This window comes from Scyliorhinus torazame, chromosome 3 (assembly GCF_047496885.1).
Source record: "Scyliorhinus torazame isolate Kashiwa2021f chromosome 3, sScyTor2.1, whole genome shotgun sequence".
In the NCBI taxonomy this organism is placed as follows: Eukaryota; Metazoa; Chordata; class Chondrichthyes; order Carcharhiniformes; family Scyliorhinidae; genus Scyliorhinus; species Scyliorhinus torazame.
The window spans coordinates 125,436,687-125,451,872 of NC_092709.1; the positions used below are offsets into that span (position 1 = coordinate 125,436,687).

The 15,186-nt window shown below is 47.1% G+C and overlaps 1 protein-coding gene across 1 annotated transcript in view; it reads right to left on the reverse strand.

Annotated features, from left to right (window-relative positions):
- The window catches only part of prss12 (serine protease 12), a 326,627-nt gene that overhangs the window by 99,762 nt on the left and 211,679 nt on the right, over positions 1–15,186 (reverse strand). The window contains exon 8 of the mRNA XM_072497842.1: positions 12,657–12,798. Coding sequence (XP_072353943.1) covers positions 12,657–12,798 — 142 coding nt within the window. The remainder of the gene's footprint in view (positions 1–12,656; positions 12,799–15,186) is intronic.

Genomic DNA, 15,186 nt, shown 5'->3' on the forward strand with positions numbered 1-15,186 from the left:
GACGAGCCGGATACATAAGTCCAAACTTCACCTTTTTCTTAAAAAGGGTCGACTTTATCTGATTGAACCCCGCTCTTCTCCTGGCCACCTCTGCACTCAGATCCTGATAGATCCGCGGGATACTGTTCTCCCATTTACAGCTCTGTGTCTGCCTGGCCCACTGAACAATACGCTCCTTGTCCACCAAGCACCTGTGGAATCTCACCACCATTGCCCTCGGGGGGTCCCCCACTCACGGCTTCCTCACGAGCGCTCTGTGCACCCTGTCCACCTCCAAGGGTCCGGAGAATGTCCATCCCCCAGCAACATCTCGAACATGACCGCTATGTATGCCCCAGCGTCCGCTCTTTCGGACCCCTTCGGGAGACCGACGATTCTCAGGTTCTGCCGGCGGGATCTATTCTCTAGCTCCTCCACCTTCTCCAGGAGCTTTTTCTGCTGGTCTCTCAGCATCCCCACCTCCAACTCCACCGCAGTTTGATGTTCCTCCTGCTCAGCCAGCGCCTTCTCTACTTTCTGGATCGCCCGATCTAGGGCATCCAATCTGAGCTCCAGCCGCGTAATTGATTCTTTAATCGGGTCCAAGCATTCCTGCTTCTGCTTGGCGAAGCCCTCCTGGATAAATTGCATCAGCTGCTCCGTTGACCGCTGGGTCGACAAGCCAGGACTCCGATCATCAGCTTTCCCCCGCTGCAGCTTCAGCCCAAGCCTTCTCTGTTCGTCAGTTTCTTCCTTTGCGAGCACTTCTAGTCCGCCTCTCCATGCACTGATGTGGGACTCCAATCAGCAATTGCCTCTACCATCAATTTTCCAAATCAAGTCCGGTAAAAAATCGGGGGAAAAGGTCCAAAGGTCCGACCCGAGCGGGAGCCACCAACTGTATGACCTACTCCTTCATAGCCGCCACTGGAAGTCCATATTTAACCAATTTAATGGAATACTTTGAAGGAGTCACATGTACTCTGGAGAAAGGGGATAAAGGGTGAGGTCAGGGATCATTTCGGGGGCCTTGGAGATGGCTACACTGAATAAAATGGGGTTATGTGCAGCCTCAGCCGCATGTTCCCCGTTCAGCCCCTTATACAACCTGACTCGCGTTGAATAGCCATGTGTTTCTCGGCACTGCGAGCGCCAGGAAACAGGCAGCTAAACACGTTCGCTTGGGGCCTTTGTGCCTTTTGGGAGGATCGTGCCCAGAGAGTGGTCAAAGGTGAGTCTTTTTCTGGTTGGCAAGATGTAACATCTGATGTGCAACAGGGATCATTGCTGAGGCCTCAAATTTTTATGATTTATATAAATTACTTGAATGGAAGGACCAAAGATAAGGGGTTGTATTCTCCGGTCGCCGACGCTGAAATCGCGCTTGGCAATCGGAGAATCTCGACCGAATCGGGGGCGGTGCCGCTTTCGTGATGCTCCGCCCCCTCCAAAGCGGCGTATTCTCTGAGCATGACATATCGACGGCCAAGCTCCGCCACCGACCGTCCGAGTTCCCGATGGCATCGGTCTCATCCGTTGGGAGCTCGGCATGGTGGCTGCGGACTCAGTCCAGTGCTGCCACAGTCGAGGGAGAACCGATCTGCGGGAAGGGGGGGATTTTATCAGGGGTTGGAGGCATTATGGGGGCTGGTCTGGGGCGCGTGAGCCAGCCAAAGGGGGGGCGCTATTTCGCAGGCCGGGTCCACGAGCAGCCTCCACCATGTAGCATGGTGGGGCTACTGTAGGCCGCTGCCGTGCACATGTGTAATAATCCACAGGAGGCAGGGGTACTGTCACTACACTAGTATTTATTTGCAATAACTATATCCAAGAGCAGCTCCAAACAGTGCTGCTAACATTCCAGTCAACTTAAGACTGGTTCACAAAGCCTACACAGGTGCTTATATGGGCCCCCTCAATGAGCTATCATTGTGTTTTCCTATCAATTTTGTGCTTTTAACAGAAAAAGGGCAGCACGCTAGCATTGTGGATAGCACAATTGCTTCACAGCTCCAGGTTCCCAGGTTCGATTCCGGCTTGGGTCACTGTCTGTTTGGAGTCTGCACATCCTCCCCGTGTGAGCGTGGGTTTCCTCCGGGTGCTCCGGTTTCCTCCCACAGTCCAAAGATGTGCAGGTTATGTGGACTGGGCATGATAAATTGCCCTTAGTGTCCAAAATTGCCCTTAGTGTTGGGTGGGGTTACTGGGTTATGGGGATAGGGTGGAGGTGTCGACCGTGGGTGGGGTGCTCTTTCCAAGAGTCGGTGCAGACTCGATGGGCCGAATGGCCTCCTTCTGCACGGTAAATTCTAAGAAAACTCCAATTGGCCAACCAATAATGCCAATTGGAGGTCATTACAACATGCATGGCCACGGACCCGGCAATTCTCCGGGCCATATCAGGAGTTAGAGCTGGGTGCTCTATGCTGCCGGCATGCTACCCCCCAGCTAGACAGACGATCGGTCGCCGTTTTATGCTATTTTTTCTGGAGTAAAACACCACCGTTCCCATGCCTCAGAATCGGAGAATCCAGCCCATGGATTTTAAATTTGCTGATGACACGAAGATAAGGAGGCAAGTACATTGTGAAGAGGACATAAGGAGGCTACAAAGGGACATAGATAGGTTAAGTGAACAGTCAAAGATTGGCAAGTGGAGTATCATGTGAGAAATGTGAAATTGTCTGTTTTGGCATGAAAAATAAAAGGAGGCATATTACCTAAATGGTAAAAGACTGCAAAGTTCTGAGATGCAAAGGGATCTTGGTGTCGAAGGGTGTGGTTTCCTCTCCCTCCGCGGTGTGTTCTGCAGCGGCGGAGGGCAACTCGCCAGTGCGGTGGGATCTTCTGGTTCCGCTGCTGTCAATGAAATTTCCCATTGCACCCACTCCACGCTGCCAGGAAATCCACGGTGGGGGTGTGCCTTCATCAGGACCAGAAGATCCCACTGACGTGAACAGCCGAAAGAGCTTGCCCACTGTATGCAGTTTTGGCAGGAAGAATGTAAGTGTGTTGGAAGCAGTTCAGAGAATGTTTATTAGACTAATACAACGAATGGGCGGGTTGTCTTATGTGGAAAGTTCGTAAAGGCTAGTCTTTAATCTGTTGGGGTTCAGAAGAGTAAGAGATGACTTGATTGAAACATATAAGAACCTGAGAGGTCTTAAAAGTGTGGACCCGGAGAGGATGTTTCCTCTTATGGGAGGATCTGGAACTAGGGGTCACTATTTCGAAATAAGGGGTTGCCCGAGATGAGGATACATTTTTTTCCTCAGTATTGTGAGTCTTTGGAACTCTTTTCCTCAATAGATGGTCTTTGAAAATGTTATGGTAGAGGTAGATAGATTCTTGATAAGTAAAGGGGTGAAAAATTATTGGGGTTGGTGGGAATGTGGAGCTGAGGTTACAGTCAGTTCAACCATGATCTTATTGATTGGCGGACCAGGATCAAGGGACCAAGTGGCCGACCCCTACTCCTAATTCATATGTACATAAGTTTCTTTAATCCTGCTTGCGCTCAATTTATCTTGCATACCAACAGGAAAATAAAATTTTCTAATGTAAACTTGTCCTTGTTTTATCAATCAATTCCCTGGTTTTGGACCTTACCCGATTGTTGACGCACCTCAGAGTGAGATGGGGAATTTATGTATTGTGGTATGCAAAGCATCACAATCTTATAGAACAGGCCATGATGTGGATATGCCGGCGTTGAACTGGGGTGGGCACAGTAAGTCGTCTTACAACACCAGTCCAACAGGTTTGTTTCGAATCACTAGCTTTCGTCTTGCATCATTGACTTTGTCTATATATGTGTTTCTGGAACCCACCTCTTCATTCATCTGAGGAAGGAGCAGTGCTACGAAAGCTAGTGATTCGAAGCAAACCTGTTGGACTTTAACCTGGTGTTGTAAGACTTCTTATAGAACAGGATGAAAGGACCAGCAGGTATTTTTCCATCCCAGATCTATTTGTTTGTTTGTATCCAGAAATAATATCTGGAGCAAAGGCGTATTTCCCATAATTTTTCATTACTAATTTAAATAGGCAGAATATATTGGGCAATATGCTAATAATTTTGTGATTATGCACACCAGGCAGACAAGGATTCCCACTAGCTATGCAATTTGACAGCATTGGCCCAGTAAAGTTGGCCAGGATTAGGCTGGTGACTGAGTGCTTAGGTGCTGCAATCATAGAAACCAAGTTTCTTGGGCAGCACGGTAGCATTGTGGATAGCACAATTGCTTCACAGCTCCAGGGTCCCAGGTTTGATTCCGGCTTGGGTCACTGTCTGTGCGGAGTCTGCACATCCTCCCCGTGTGTGCGTGGGTTTCCTCCGGGTGCTCCGGTTTCCTCCCACAGTCCAAAGATGTGCAGGTTAGGTGGATTGGCCATGATAAATTGTCCTTAGTGTCCAAAATTGCCCTTAATGTTGGGTGGAGTTGCTGGGTTATGGGGATAGGGTGTGGAGGTGTTGATCTTGGGTAGGGTGCTCTTTCCAAGAGCCGGTGCAGACTCGATGGGCCGAATGGCCTCCTTCTGCACTGTAAATTCTATGAAATAATTCTATGAAGTCAACCAATTGTACCACCCAATAGTCAATAGGTCTTTGATTTGAGGACAAAATGAACTTCAAATTCTGAGCATTGACTGCAAACTCCACTGCCTGGTAAACTCTATAAACTGAATAGAAATTCTAAATAATCTGCTCTATGTACACTCTACTTACTGAATACTCTACCAAGTAGACTTCTACTGGGTTAAAATCCTGGAACTCCTTCCCTATCAGCACTGTGGGTGTACTACATATGGACTGCAGCAGTTCAAGAAGGCAGCTCACCACCACCTTCTCAAGGGCAATTATGGGTGGGCAACAGATGTTGGTCTAGCCAGCAAAACCCACATCCGAAATAGTGAATTGTTTAAAAATTAAATACAGTATAATATGGGTGAGACCGTATGAAATCCTGAGGCTTCTCTTCTATTATACTTCAGCAAAGAGGCTGTCACCATGTTATAATATTTCTTTGAACCTGACCTTCACGTAAAGCTCTATTGCAGGAACAGACTTCTCATTGCTGTGGTCTTTACACCATTCAATTTTCACACATTCCCATCCTTCAAAATCACCATTTAGGACATTTGCTTCATCAGGAAACTACCTCCCTCCTGCCCTACAATAAGTCCATGGAATGTATGAATGTATGAATAGGAATATCTTTCATCCCATTAATGGTCAGATTTGGCCAGACCCCAGGAGTAAAATTGTCAGTTCAAAGAACAAAGAACAAAGAAAAAATTACAGCACAGGAACAGACCCTTCGGCCCTCCAAGCCTGCGCTGATCCAGATCCTCTATCTAGAACTGTCGCCTATTTTCTAAGGATCTGTATCTCTATGCTCCCTGCCCATTCATGTATCTGTCTAGATACCTCTTAAATGACGCTATCGTGCCCGCCTCTGCCACCTCCGCCAGCAATCCATCCTGTCTATACCTCACATGATTTTGTAGACCTCAATGAGGTCTCCCCTCAACCTCCGTCTTTCTAATGAAAATAATCCTAATCTATTCAACCTTTCTTCATAGCTAGCGCCCACCATACCAGGCAACATCCTGGTGAACCTCCTCTGCACCTTCTCCAAAGCATCCACATCCTTTTGGTAATGTGGCGACCAGAACTGTACGCAGTATTCCAAATGTGGCCGAACCACAGTCTTATACATCTCTAACATGACCTGCCAACTCTTGTACTCAATACCCCTTCCGATGAAGGAAAACATGCCGTATGCCTTCTTGACCACTCTATCGGCCTGCGCAGCCACCTTCAGGGTACAATAGACCTGAACACCCAGATCTTTCTGTACATCAATTTTTCCCAGGGCTTCTCATTTACCGTATAGTTCGCTCTTGAATTGGATCTTCCAAAATGCATCACCTCGTATTTGCCTGGATTGAACTCCATCTGCCATTTCTCTGCCCAACTCTCCAATCCATCTATATTCTGCTGTATTCTCTGACAGTCCCCTTCACTATCTGCTACTCCACCAATCTTAGTGTCATCTGCAAACTTGCTAATCAGACCACTTATACCTTCCTCCAGATCATTTATGTATATCACAAACAACAGTGGTCCCCGCATGGATCCCTGTGGAACACCACTGGTCACAGTTCTCCATTTTGAGAAACTCCCTTCCACTACTACTCTCTGTCTCCTGTTGTCCAGCCAGTTCTTTATCCTTCTAGCGACTACACCCTGGGCCCCATGAGACTTCACTTTCTCCATCAGCCTACCATGGGGAACCTTATCAAATGCCTTACTGAAGTCCATGTATATGACATCTACAGCCCTTCCCTCATCAATCAACTTTGTCACTTCCTCAAAGAATTCTATTAAGTTGGTAAGACATGACCTTCCCTGCACAAAACTATGTTGCCTATCACTGATAAGCCCATTTTCTTCCAAATGAGAATAGATCCTATCCCTCAGTATCTTCTCCAGCAGCTTCCCTCCCACTGACGTCAGGCTCACCGGTCTATAATTACCTGGATTATCCCTGCTACCCTTCTTAAACAAGGGGACAACATTAGCAATTCTCCAGTACTCCGGTACCTCACCCGTGTTCAAGGATGCTGCAAAGATATCTGTTAAGGACCCAGCTATTTCCTCTCTCACTTCCCTCAGTAACCTGGGATAGATCCCGTCCGGACCTGGGGACTTTTCCACCTTAATGCCTTTTAGAATACCCAACACATCCTCCCTCCTTATGCCGACTTGACCTAGAGTAATCAAACATCTATCCCTAACCTCAACATCCGTCATGTCCCTCTCCTCGGTGAATACCGATGCAAAGTACTCGTTAAGAATCTCACCCATTTTCTCTCACAGTGTCTTCATTTTGCAGCAATCTGTGGCATCACCATTAGCAGGTGGACTGAGTGCAAAACTAAGGAGGAGGAAAGCTGGGCAGTTCCTTAAATTCCATGAATTTGGGTAATCTTGTCCGAGTCCCTTAATGTGTTACTAAATGGCATTAATCCGGTGTTCTCATTCGCAGTGGCTGATGTGTGAAATTCAAATATCATACTTGGTGAGACAAACGAGAAGGGAGAAAAAAGGAGTTAATCTTATACATCTGTATAGATTTGGACAAACTTTAATTTTCTTCTGGCATTGTTAGAACTGGCTGGTGGTGTTTATTGCTGACTTTGGATGTTCAGCTCTCAAGTACTGACATCTTGAACCTTCATGTGGAAAAATAAACCAAACTGTACACTGTAGAAAAGGGGACCTACGAGATGCACAACAGCAGTGGCCACCCGGAGCGGAGCATATTTGCCAGATACTACACTGAGCTTTTTGTGAAGTGGCCACCCTGAAAAATGCTAAATAGCATTTAGTAAATGTTGAAATAATTACAGCACATTTCAAAAGCAGCTGTGATTGACCAACAATAACTTAATTCTATAGAAATCTGATGGAATTTCCTGCTGTGTACTTATGCCAAATGGTTTTAACAATCTTCAAATACAGGGAAATCCCCGGGCAGGAAAACACTTACCACTGTTATAGCTGCTCTTTTATGTGCTATTGCGAGATAAAGTAATCCATGAAACAATCTGTGAACACTCACCTTTTGAGAGTGACAATAAACTGACAGGTTTCAGAAACATTTAATGATGAGGTTCTGAGGGATACCAGTCAGGTTTTCTGATTTTGGGTGAGGTTCTACTGCTAGAGTGTTGCCCATAACATTGGATACATTATTTTCTTTTGTTTTGAAGAAGGAACTATTCTTTTTTGTAAGTTTAATTTTTTTTCCTCCAATTTATGGGCAATTTAGTGTGGCCAATCCATCTACCCTGCACATCTTTGGGTTGTGGGGTGAGACCCATGCAGACACGGGGAGAATTTGCAAACCCCGCACGGACAGTGACCCAGAGCTATGATCGAACCCGGGTCCTCGGCTCCGTGAGGCAGCAGTGCTAACCACTGCGCCACCATGCCACCTGAGAAGGGACTATTCTAAGTTTTATTTTAATTTTCGTGTATCTGTGGATGCATTTTCCAACATGCAATAGTTGGTTTTATTATGTTGCCTTCCATTTATATACTTTTCTCATGTCATTAGATTCTAGTGGCCTTGACATGCACCTTATAAAGAGGGGATGATACATATTAATTTGGGTCTTTACTGTGAGCTGCAAGGTTAATTTAATGGGGAGGAGTTCCATACCTATCACCATACCTTGAGAGCTATACCCGGACATGTCAGAGATTTGTCTTTGCTGCTATTGATTCACAAGAAAGTCTGCCATGGAGCTGTGCAATTTGTTGCACAGTGATTGACATTGCTCATCCGGATCTAGAACAGCAGTAATTATGGAAGTGAACATAAACACCGTAGGAATTGCATATCTTCCACATCAACTAAGGGAACATCTGTTTCAGCAGGTGTGATGCCAACTATTTGTGAATGCAGTAGTAACTTATATTCTCTCCTGTGGAAAGAAGCCATCGCAATACGCAGCTTTCCCTGGATAGCAGGGTATGCCAGGAGTTTGATGCAATATTCATGGGCATGAGGGCACTTCAGGTCATCTCCATCGAGAGGATTTTTTGAATGGCTTGCTTTCCGCCCAGCCGTGTGGGCAGGTAGCGCAACCCCGCCAATCATAACAGCCCCTTGCCCCCTAAGGGGTCAAGACTTTGGCCCCTCACCCGTGTGGCAATTCCAGACAGGGAGCTGTCTGCCAATCTAATTCTCTGTCAGCTCCATAGCTCCAGCAGTGCCACTGGCAGGAGTGGCCAGGAGTGGAACCACAGTCCCCAGATTCAAAGTCCCGGATTCCATGAACAGATAGGTGTGGGGGTGTCTCAAAGTGGGATAGGAGGTGGAGGTCTTAATGGAGAGGCCGATGGAAGGGGGCGGGAGAACCCATCGGCCTGGGAGGTAGTTCATAACTCAGGCTGGTGCCCTCCCCACTTCCCATCAGAATCCCAGGGTGACATCCTTGCCTTGCCCTTGCCCCTGAACCTCACCCACCAACTTCAAATTTAAAGAGGGTGGAAATTGACACTTAGCTGGCATGGGACTATAAAATTCTGTCCCATAGTCTTCACAAAGATAAAGGATTTACCTTGGGTGGATTGGCCATGCTAAATTGCCACTTAGTGTCCAAAGATTTGTAGTTTGGATTAAGGAATTACAGGGATAGGGCAGGCGAGTGGGTCTAGGTAGAGTGGTCTTTCGCTGGGTCAGTGCAGACTTGGAAGGGCTGAATGGCCTCCTTCTGCACCGTGCAGATACTATGATCATTAAGGATCACTATACGCATTAATAGCCAATAACCAGGAAGAAACCAGACAGGAGAAATTCACCATTGTGAGGTCTGATGACAAATTTTACAGCACAATGCCTGATTGGTGAGTGCATTTGAGTGACTACAACCTTATTCTGAACCTTTGAAAGGCGGAGCTAGCTGCTGCATAAAAACGCAGTAAAGCCTCCTCAGTATGTGAATAATGGACATCATACTTGTCAAAGAAACCATTGGAGTAATTCAATAGTGCTGACAGGAACAAGGGTGTTAGGCCTGTGTTGCTCAGGTTTTCAGGAGTTTACTGCTTCCAAACCAATAGGTTTTCTTTTCTTCATCTCCCATGATCAACCCCCACCTTCCAGTTTCCTTTCCCCACCCCACCTCCAAATCCCAGGGCTGCCGCCAGTGAGACAAACAGACCAAATTGCGACTGGTCACATGTGTGAGCTGCCTGTGGAGGTGCAACTCAGTTGTTACAATGAGTTTTGAGGTCCAATTTCTGCTTGGACCTCCTCGTTCAGGTTTATGAAAATGAGTCATAATGTACTTAGCCTCCTGTAGTTTCTTCACAGTGTGTCTGAGGTGATCTGAAACCCAAATTGCAATTCCTTTTTATCACTTGTTCCAGCTAAACCATCATGACGATGACATAGCTTGTAGCACTTCAGCCGCCCCTTCTTCTCCTTTGGTACCTGCCTTGACTCAACTTCACTCCTCATTTAAAATCTCTCACATCTATTGGCCACTCTGCTCAACCCTGTCATCTCACGGGCCTGCCCACCTCTGACGTCTTACCAGCATTGACCAGCTCCTTGTCTCCTTTACCACCCATATCCTGCTGCAATCTTCCAAACCTATTCTTCCATCACCCTGTACCACTGGGTAAAAATCTTTTACTTCCATTTCTTTTAGATCAATACACAATTCACGACATCATTGTCACTGCTGACCCAAACAACCGCTCCCATTAAATAAATTTTAAACTGCTCCTTGGGTGGTATTCAATGGGGATGTCAGGGGTATCACCAACCGGCTTGAGAGCCAGGGAGAGCCTGCAATGCCTCTTTGGAAAAGTCCGTCGTATTAAGTGCCAGTCATGGCAGTGGCAGCCCATCCCTGGGGACAGAAGTCCTGTCTGCCGAGAGCTGTCAACCTCTTCACTAGAAATGGGGAAGCTGTTGTTGTACTGCACCCACTGAGGCCATGGATTGGCATGGACCCAGGCAGAGGTGAGGGATGGCAGGATAGGGCGGTTGCAGGCTTGGGGATCATGAGGGCGTGGGAGGGGTTTGTGTCAAGAGCAGGGGTGGGAGATCGCAAAATCTCCCACAAAAAATTTCCAGATTCATCTGTGTAGCTTTCTCTGCCCAATTAACTCAGGGTCCAACCCTCACCCTGCAAGTTCTTGCTACATTATATTAACAAGTCTGATTACAAATCGGTAACTTCCCCAACTATGCATCTTGGTGTGTCCTGTTAAACAGAATCTCATGTGTCATCCTCTATAATGCACTGTACCCCACATTCTGAATGCCCAGCTCTTTCAGAGAAGAGGCAAAAAAGAGATTATAAAAAGAGAGGAAGCTACCAGCTCCCACCCCAATATCAGAAAAACAGCAAGAATATTATGTATAAACAGCAATAAATTCCTGAGTCGCCAAATGCCCCAAAAACAAAGTAGTGAAATCTTGTCAGTGTTAGCACAAAAAGTTGAGTCGCGTGAAACCACATAATTTTGGTAATTTCCTGACATTACGTTCCCAACTTGCAGTCTTTCCTGCTACACGACACGCTGGCACAGTGGTTAGCACTGCTGCCTCACAAAACACCAGGGACCCAGGCACGATTCTGACCTCGGGAGACTATCTGTGTGGAGTTTGCACATTCTCTCCGTGTCTGTGTGAGTTTTCTCCGGGTGCTCCGGCTCCGTCCCACAGTCCAAAGATGTACAGGTTAGTTGGGGTTATGGGAATGGGGTATGGCATTGGGCCCAGGTAGGGTACTCTTTCAGAGGGTTGGTGCAGACTTGATGGGCCGAATGGCCTCCTTCTGCACAGTCGGGATTCTATAGAAAAGGATTTAGGCACACTGGCCCTGTGATTGAATACGCAGCAAGCTAAGCACTGCCGGTCGGCAAGCATTGGAAGTGCAAATTAAAAATATTATTGATCAACTGCGTTAACATTGCAACTCCCAGGAACAGAATGCTTAACTGAAGTATAATACACTTTCCTTCACTAAATTATAATACCTCCTAAAATATTATGATTAGTTAGTACAAGTAAGTATCATGGGGCAGAATTTCCTTTTTTTTTGATGAGTTAAGACAGCCCAAAGAAACTGTGTAAATGGTAATAAATGCAATTACCCTGGAAAAGTCACTAATCATCCACAGAAGAAATAGTGAACAATCAAGGAGGATTCCCATGGAGTCCCAGGGACAGCGCGGTAGCACAGTGGTTAGCACTGTTGATTCACAGAACAGGGACCAGGGTTCTCCCGTATCTGCGTGGGTTTCCTCTGGGTGCTCCGGTTTCCTCTCTCAGTCAAAAATGCGCGGGTTAGGTGGATTGGTCATGCTAAATTGCCCAGTAGTGTCCATAAGTTAGGTGGGGTTGCTGGGTTACAAGGATAGGGGTGGGCTTAGGTAGGGAGCTCATGGGGCAGCATGGTGGCGCAGTGGTTAGCACTGGGATTACGGCACTGAGGACCCGGGTTTGAATCCCTGCCCTGGGTCACTGTCCGTGTGGGGTTTGCACATTCTCCCTGTGTCTGCATGGGTTTCAACTCCACAACCCAAAGATGTGCTGGTTAGGTGGATTTTGCCACTCTAAATTGCCCCTTATTTGGAAAAAATATAATTGGGTACTCTAAATTTATTTTAAAAAAAGGTCGGGAGCTCGTTCAGTGGCCGTTGTAGATTTGATGGGCCGGAAGGTCTCCTTCTGCACTGTACATTCTATAATTCTATGAAAATCCAAGAGTATAACTTTTATCGTTTGTTTTTGGCTATGTTTTGCATATCTTTTACTTCAGGATTTATTGTATATTATGCTACTATTTAAACATTTACCCATATTTATTGATACACTCATGAGCTGGCAAAAATTGCACCAGTTTTCTTACTATCTTAGTCTGATTTTCCATTAGGTAAAGCACTTAAAATCTCACCTGGAATCTCAGGAGGAGAAAATCTGTCTAAAAAAAAATTCTGGCAGTCATTAATTTAAATGACGAAAAATTACATTAAAATCTATTATTTAAACTAGATGGGGGCATAAACGTTTTCAATTATTTTAAAAGGCTCCCCTGATACATGCACAGCACCTGCATCTGATCTAACATTTACTTACTTGTATCCCAGCTGACGGCAGACCACAGCGGCATCCTTGTCAGTCCATCCATCATCACAAATAGTTCCCCACTGGCCATTGATGAAAATTTCAACACGTCCTTCTTTCTTATTTTCGCCATCCATCAATCTGATAGGGGGACCTGGTAGATGGCACACCACAAATATTTTTTTCTTTAAAAGCACTAGAGGTCTGAAATCACAATGAACCAGGGGTATATGTCCGGATGGGGATTAGAAAAGGATGGAACCCCATTTTGCTCCAATTTTGGCCCTTCCGTGCAGAGAACAAGGACGCGATTCTCCGAGCCCCGCGCCGGGCCGGAGAATCGCCGCAACTGCGCCATGATGCCCCGACACCGGCGGGCGATTCTCCGAGGTGCAGAGAATCGGCGCTATTTGCGCCGGCACATTTGACGCGGCGCTGGCCGCAGGCCACTGGAATTGACGAGGCCGCCGGCGCCGTTCACCCCTGGTCACTGCCGGCGGGAACTCTGCACGAAGGAGCGAGAGGCGGCCTGTGGGGCAGGGAGCAGCGCTCCTTCACGGGGGGCGGGGGCCTCTGATGAGGTCTGGCCCGCGATCGTGGCCCACCGATCGCTGGGCCGACCTCTTCCCCCCCCCGGGCCTACTTTGTTGTTAGGCCGGCCCCTGAACCCCCACGCCATGTTGCGTAGGGGCCGGCGCACTGAAGAAGTCCCCCGTGCATGCGCAGGTTGGCGCGGCCCAGCTGCGCATGCGCGGGTTGGCGCGGCGCCCGATGCTGGAGCGGCGTGGACCGCTCCAGCGCCGTGCTGGCCCCCTGTGGGGGACAGAATTGGTCATCCCTGTGCCCGTTTCGTGCCATCGTGAAACGTGACGGCGTTCGCGACGGTGTTCACGACGGCGTGAAAACTTAGTCTCCATTTTGGAGAATCGCCCCCCCAAATCTTTTGAACACAGTTGGCAGGCCTCAACGGAACACTTGCCATCTCATCTGAAAGAAGACGCAAGCCTTGTCAGGCTCCGGTAAGGCCCCAGAGATCTTACAGTAAAAGTAAACTGTTCAGAGGGAAATAACTGAGCTGGACTTCAGTGGCTCAGTAATTCCTTAGAACTATTCATCAAAATTTTTCACACCTCCATTGATTTGGTCTATCTCAGCCCGTTGCTCCAGGTTTCCAGGCCTCCATAAAGGTAGGGCAACACAGCTTCCCCCCTTACAGGAATGATCCATCTGTATAAACCTGCCTTCATAATTTGGGCTGTCTCTGGATCTTCGCCCATTTGTGTATTTGAGGCCCACTTTAAGACCATAAGATATAGTAGAAGAATTAGGCCATATGGCCCATTGGGTCTGCTCCACCATTCGATCATGGCTGATACTCTGCTGCACTCCTGTCAATAGAGTGCGGCCAGGGTAAATTTGACACCCATCCTTTCCTGAAATTGTACTCCCAATCCCTGCAAAGCATCAGCATGTAAGAATGATTGAGATGATCCCTAAATTCCAATGCAAATCAACGCTGGCAGCAAGCACATCACAGGAAATCTATATGTCAGAGGGAAATTAAGTCGACTCAAATTTGGATTAATTAAAAGTTCTCCTTTTTGGGGGCTGTGCACCATCTATGCCTAAGAAGAAGGCAGAAGATATTCCTTAGGTCCTCTACAATTGCTACAAGTTATGGCAGCACGGTGGCACTGTGGTTAGCACCACTGCCTCACAGCAGCAAGGACTCGGGTTCAATTTCGGCCTTGGATGACTGTCTGTTAGGAGTTTGCATGTTCTCCCCATGTCTGTGCGGGTTTCCTCCGGGTGCTCTGGTTTCCTCCCACAGTCCAAATATGTTTAGGTGGGGTTACAGGGATAGGACTGGCGAGTAGGCCTTGGTAGGGTGCTCTTTTGGAGTGACAGTGCAGACTCAATGAACCAAATGGTCTCCTTCTGCACTGGAGGGATTCTATGATATTCTTCTATGAACTCTGCCTGTGACCTTCCTTCCTTTTCTGTGATGTTCAGCACCTCTTCACAGTGACATGACAAGTGGAAGAAATCTGTATTCCATCATTCAGACATGTCTCTTCTATAAGTATCTGGAAACGTCCATCTGACAACCATACAACCAACCAGAATTTCTGGGATGAAATAATTTCTGAGAGTTTCATGACAACTTGAGAGACCTCTACCATTTCTCTGCTTTTGCCCTCTCCCTGCACCAACCTATTTTCCTGACTAGGATTCTGTACAAGCATGCAGGCGGTCTCCCACAAGTAATCCCCCTCTCAAGAGGAGGCCCCTGATTTTAAAAATGCCATATTATAGTGGGGAACTAATACAACTCAAAAGATCGACCTGGGGCATAAGTGCTTTCAAGATCAGAGATTAAGATTCAATGAGACTGCGATCTTCAACATGTAATTCAGTGAGAACAGAATGAAGGGAAAGAAGACCTCTCCCTCCATGGTGGCACCTCAGGGCAGCTACAGCTATTTTCCTGGCGTCTGGCACCACATACCCCAGAGGCAGTAGTAACATAAGCGGGAGGAAG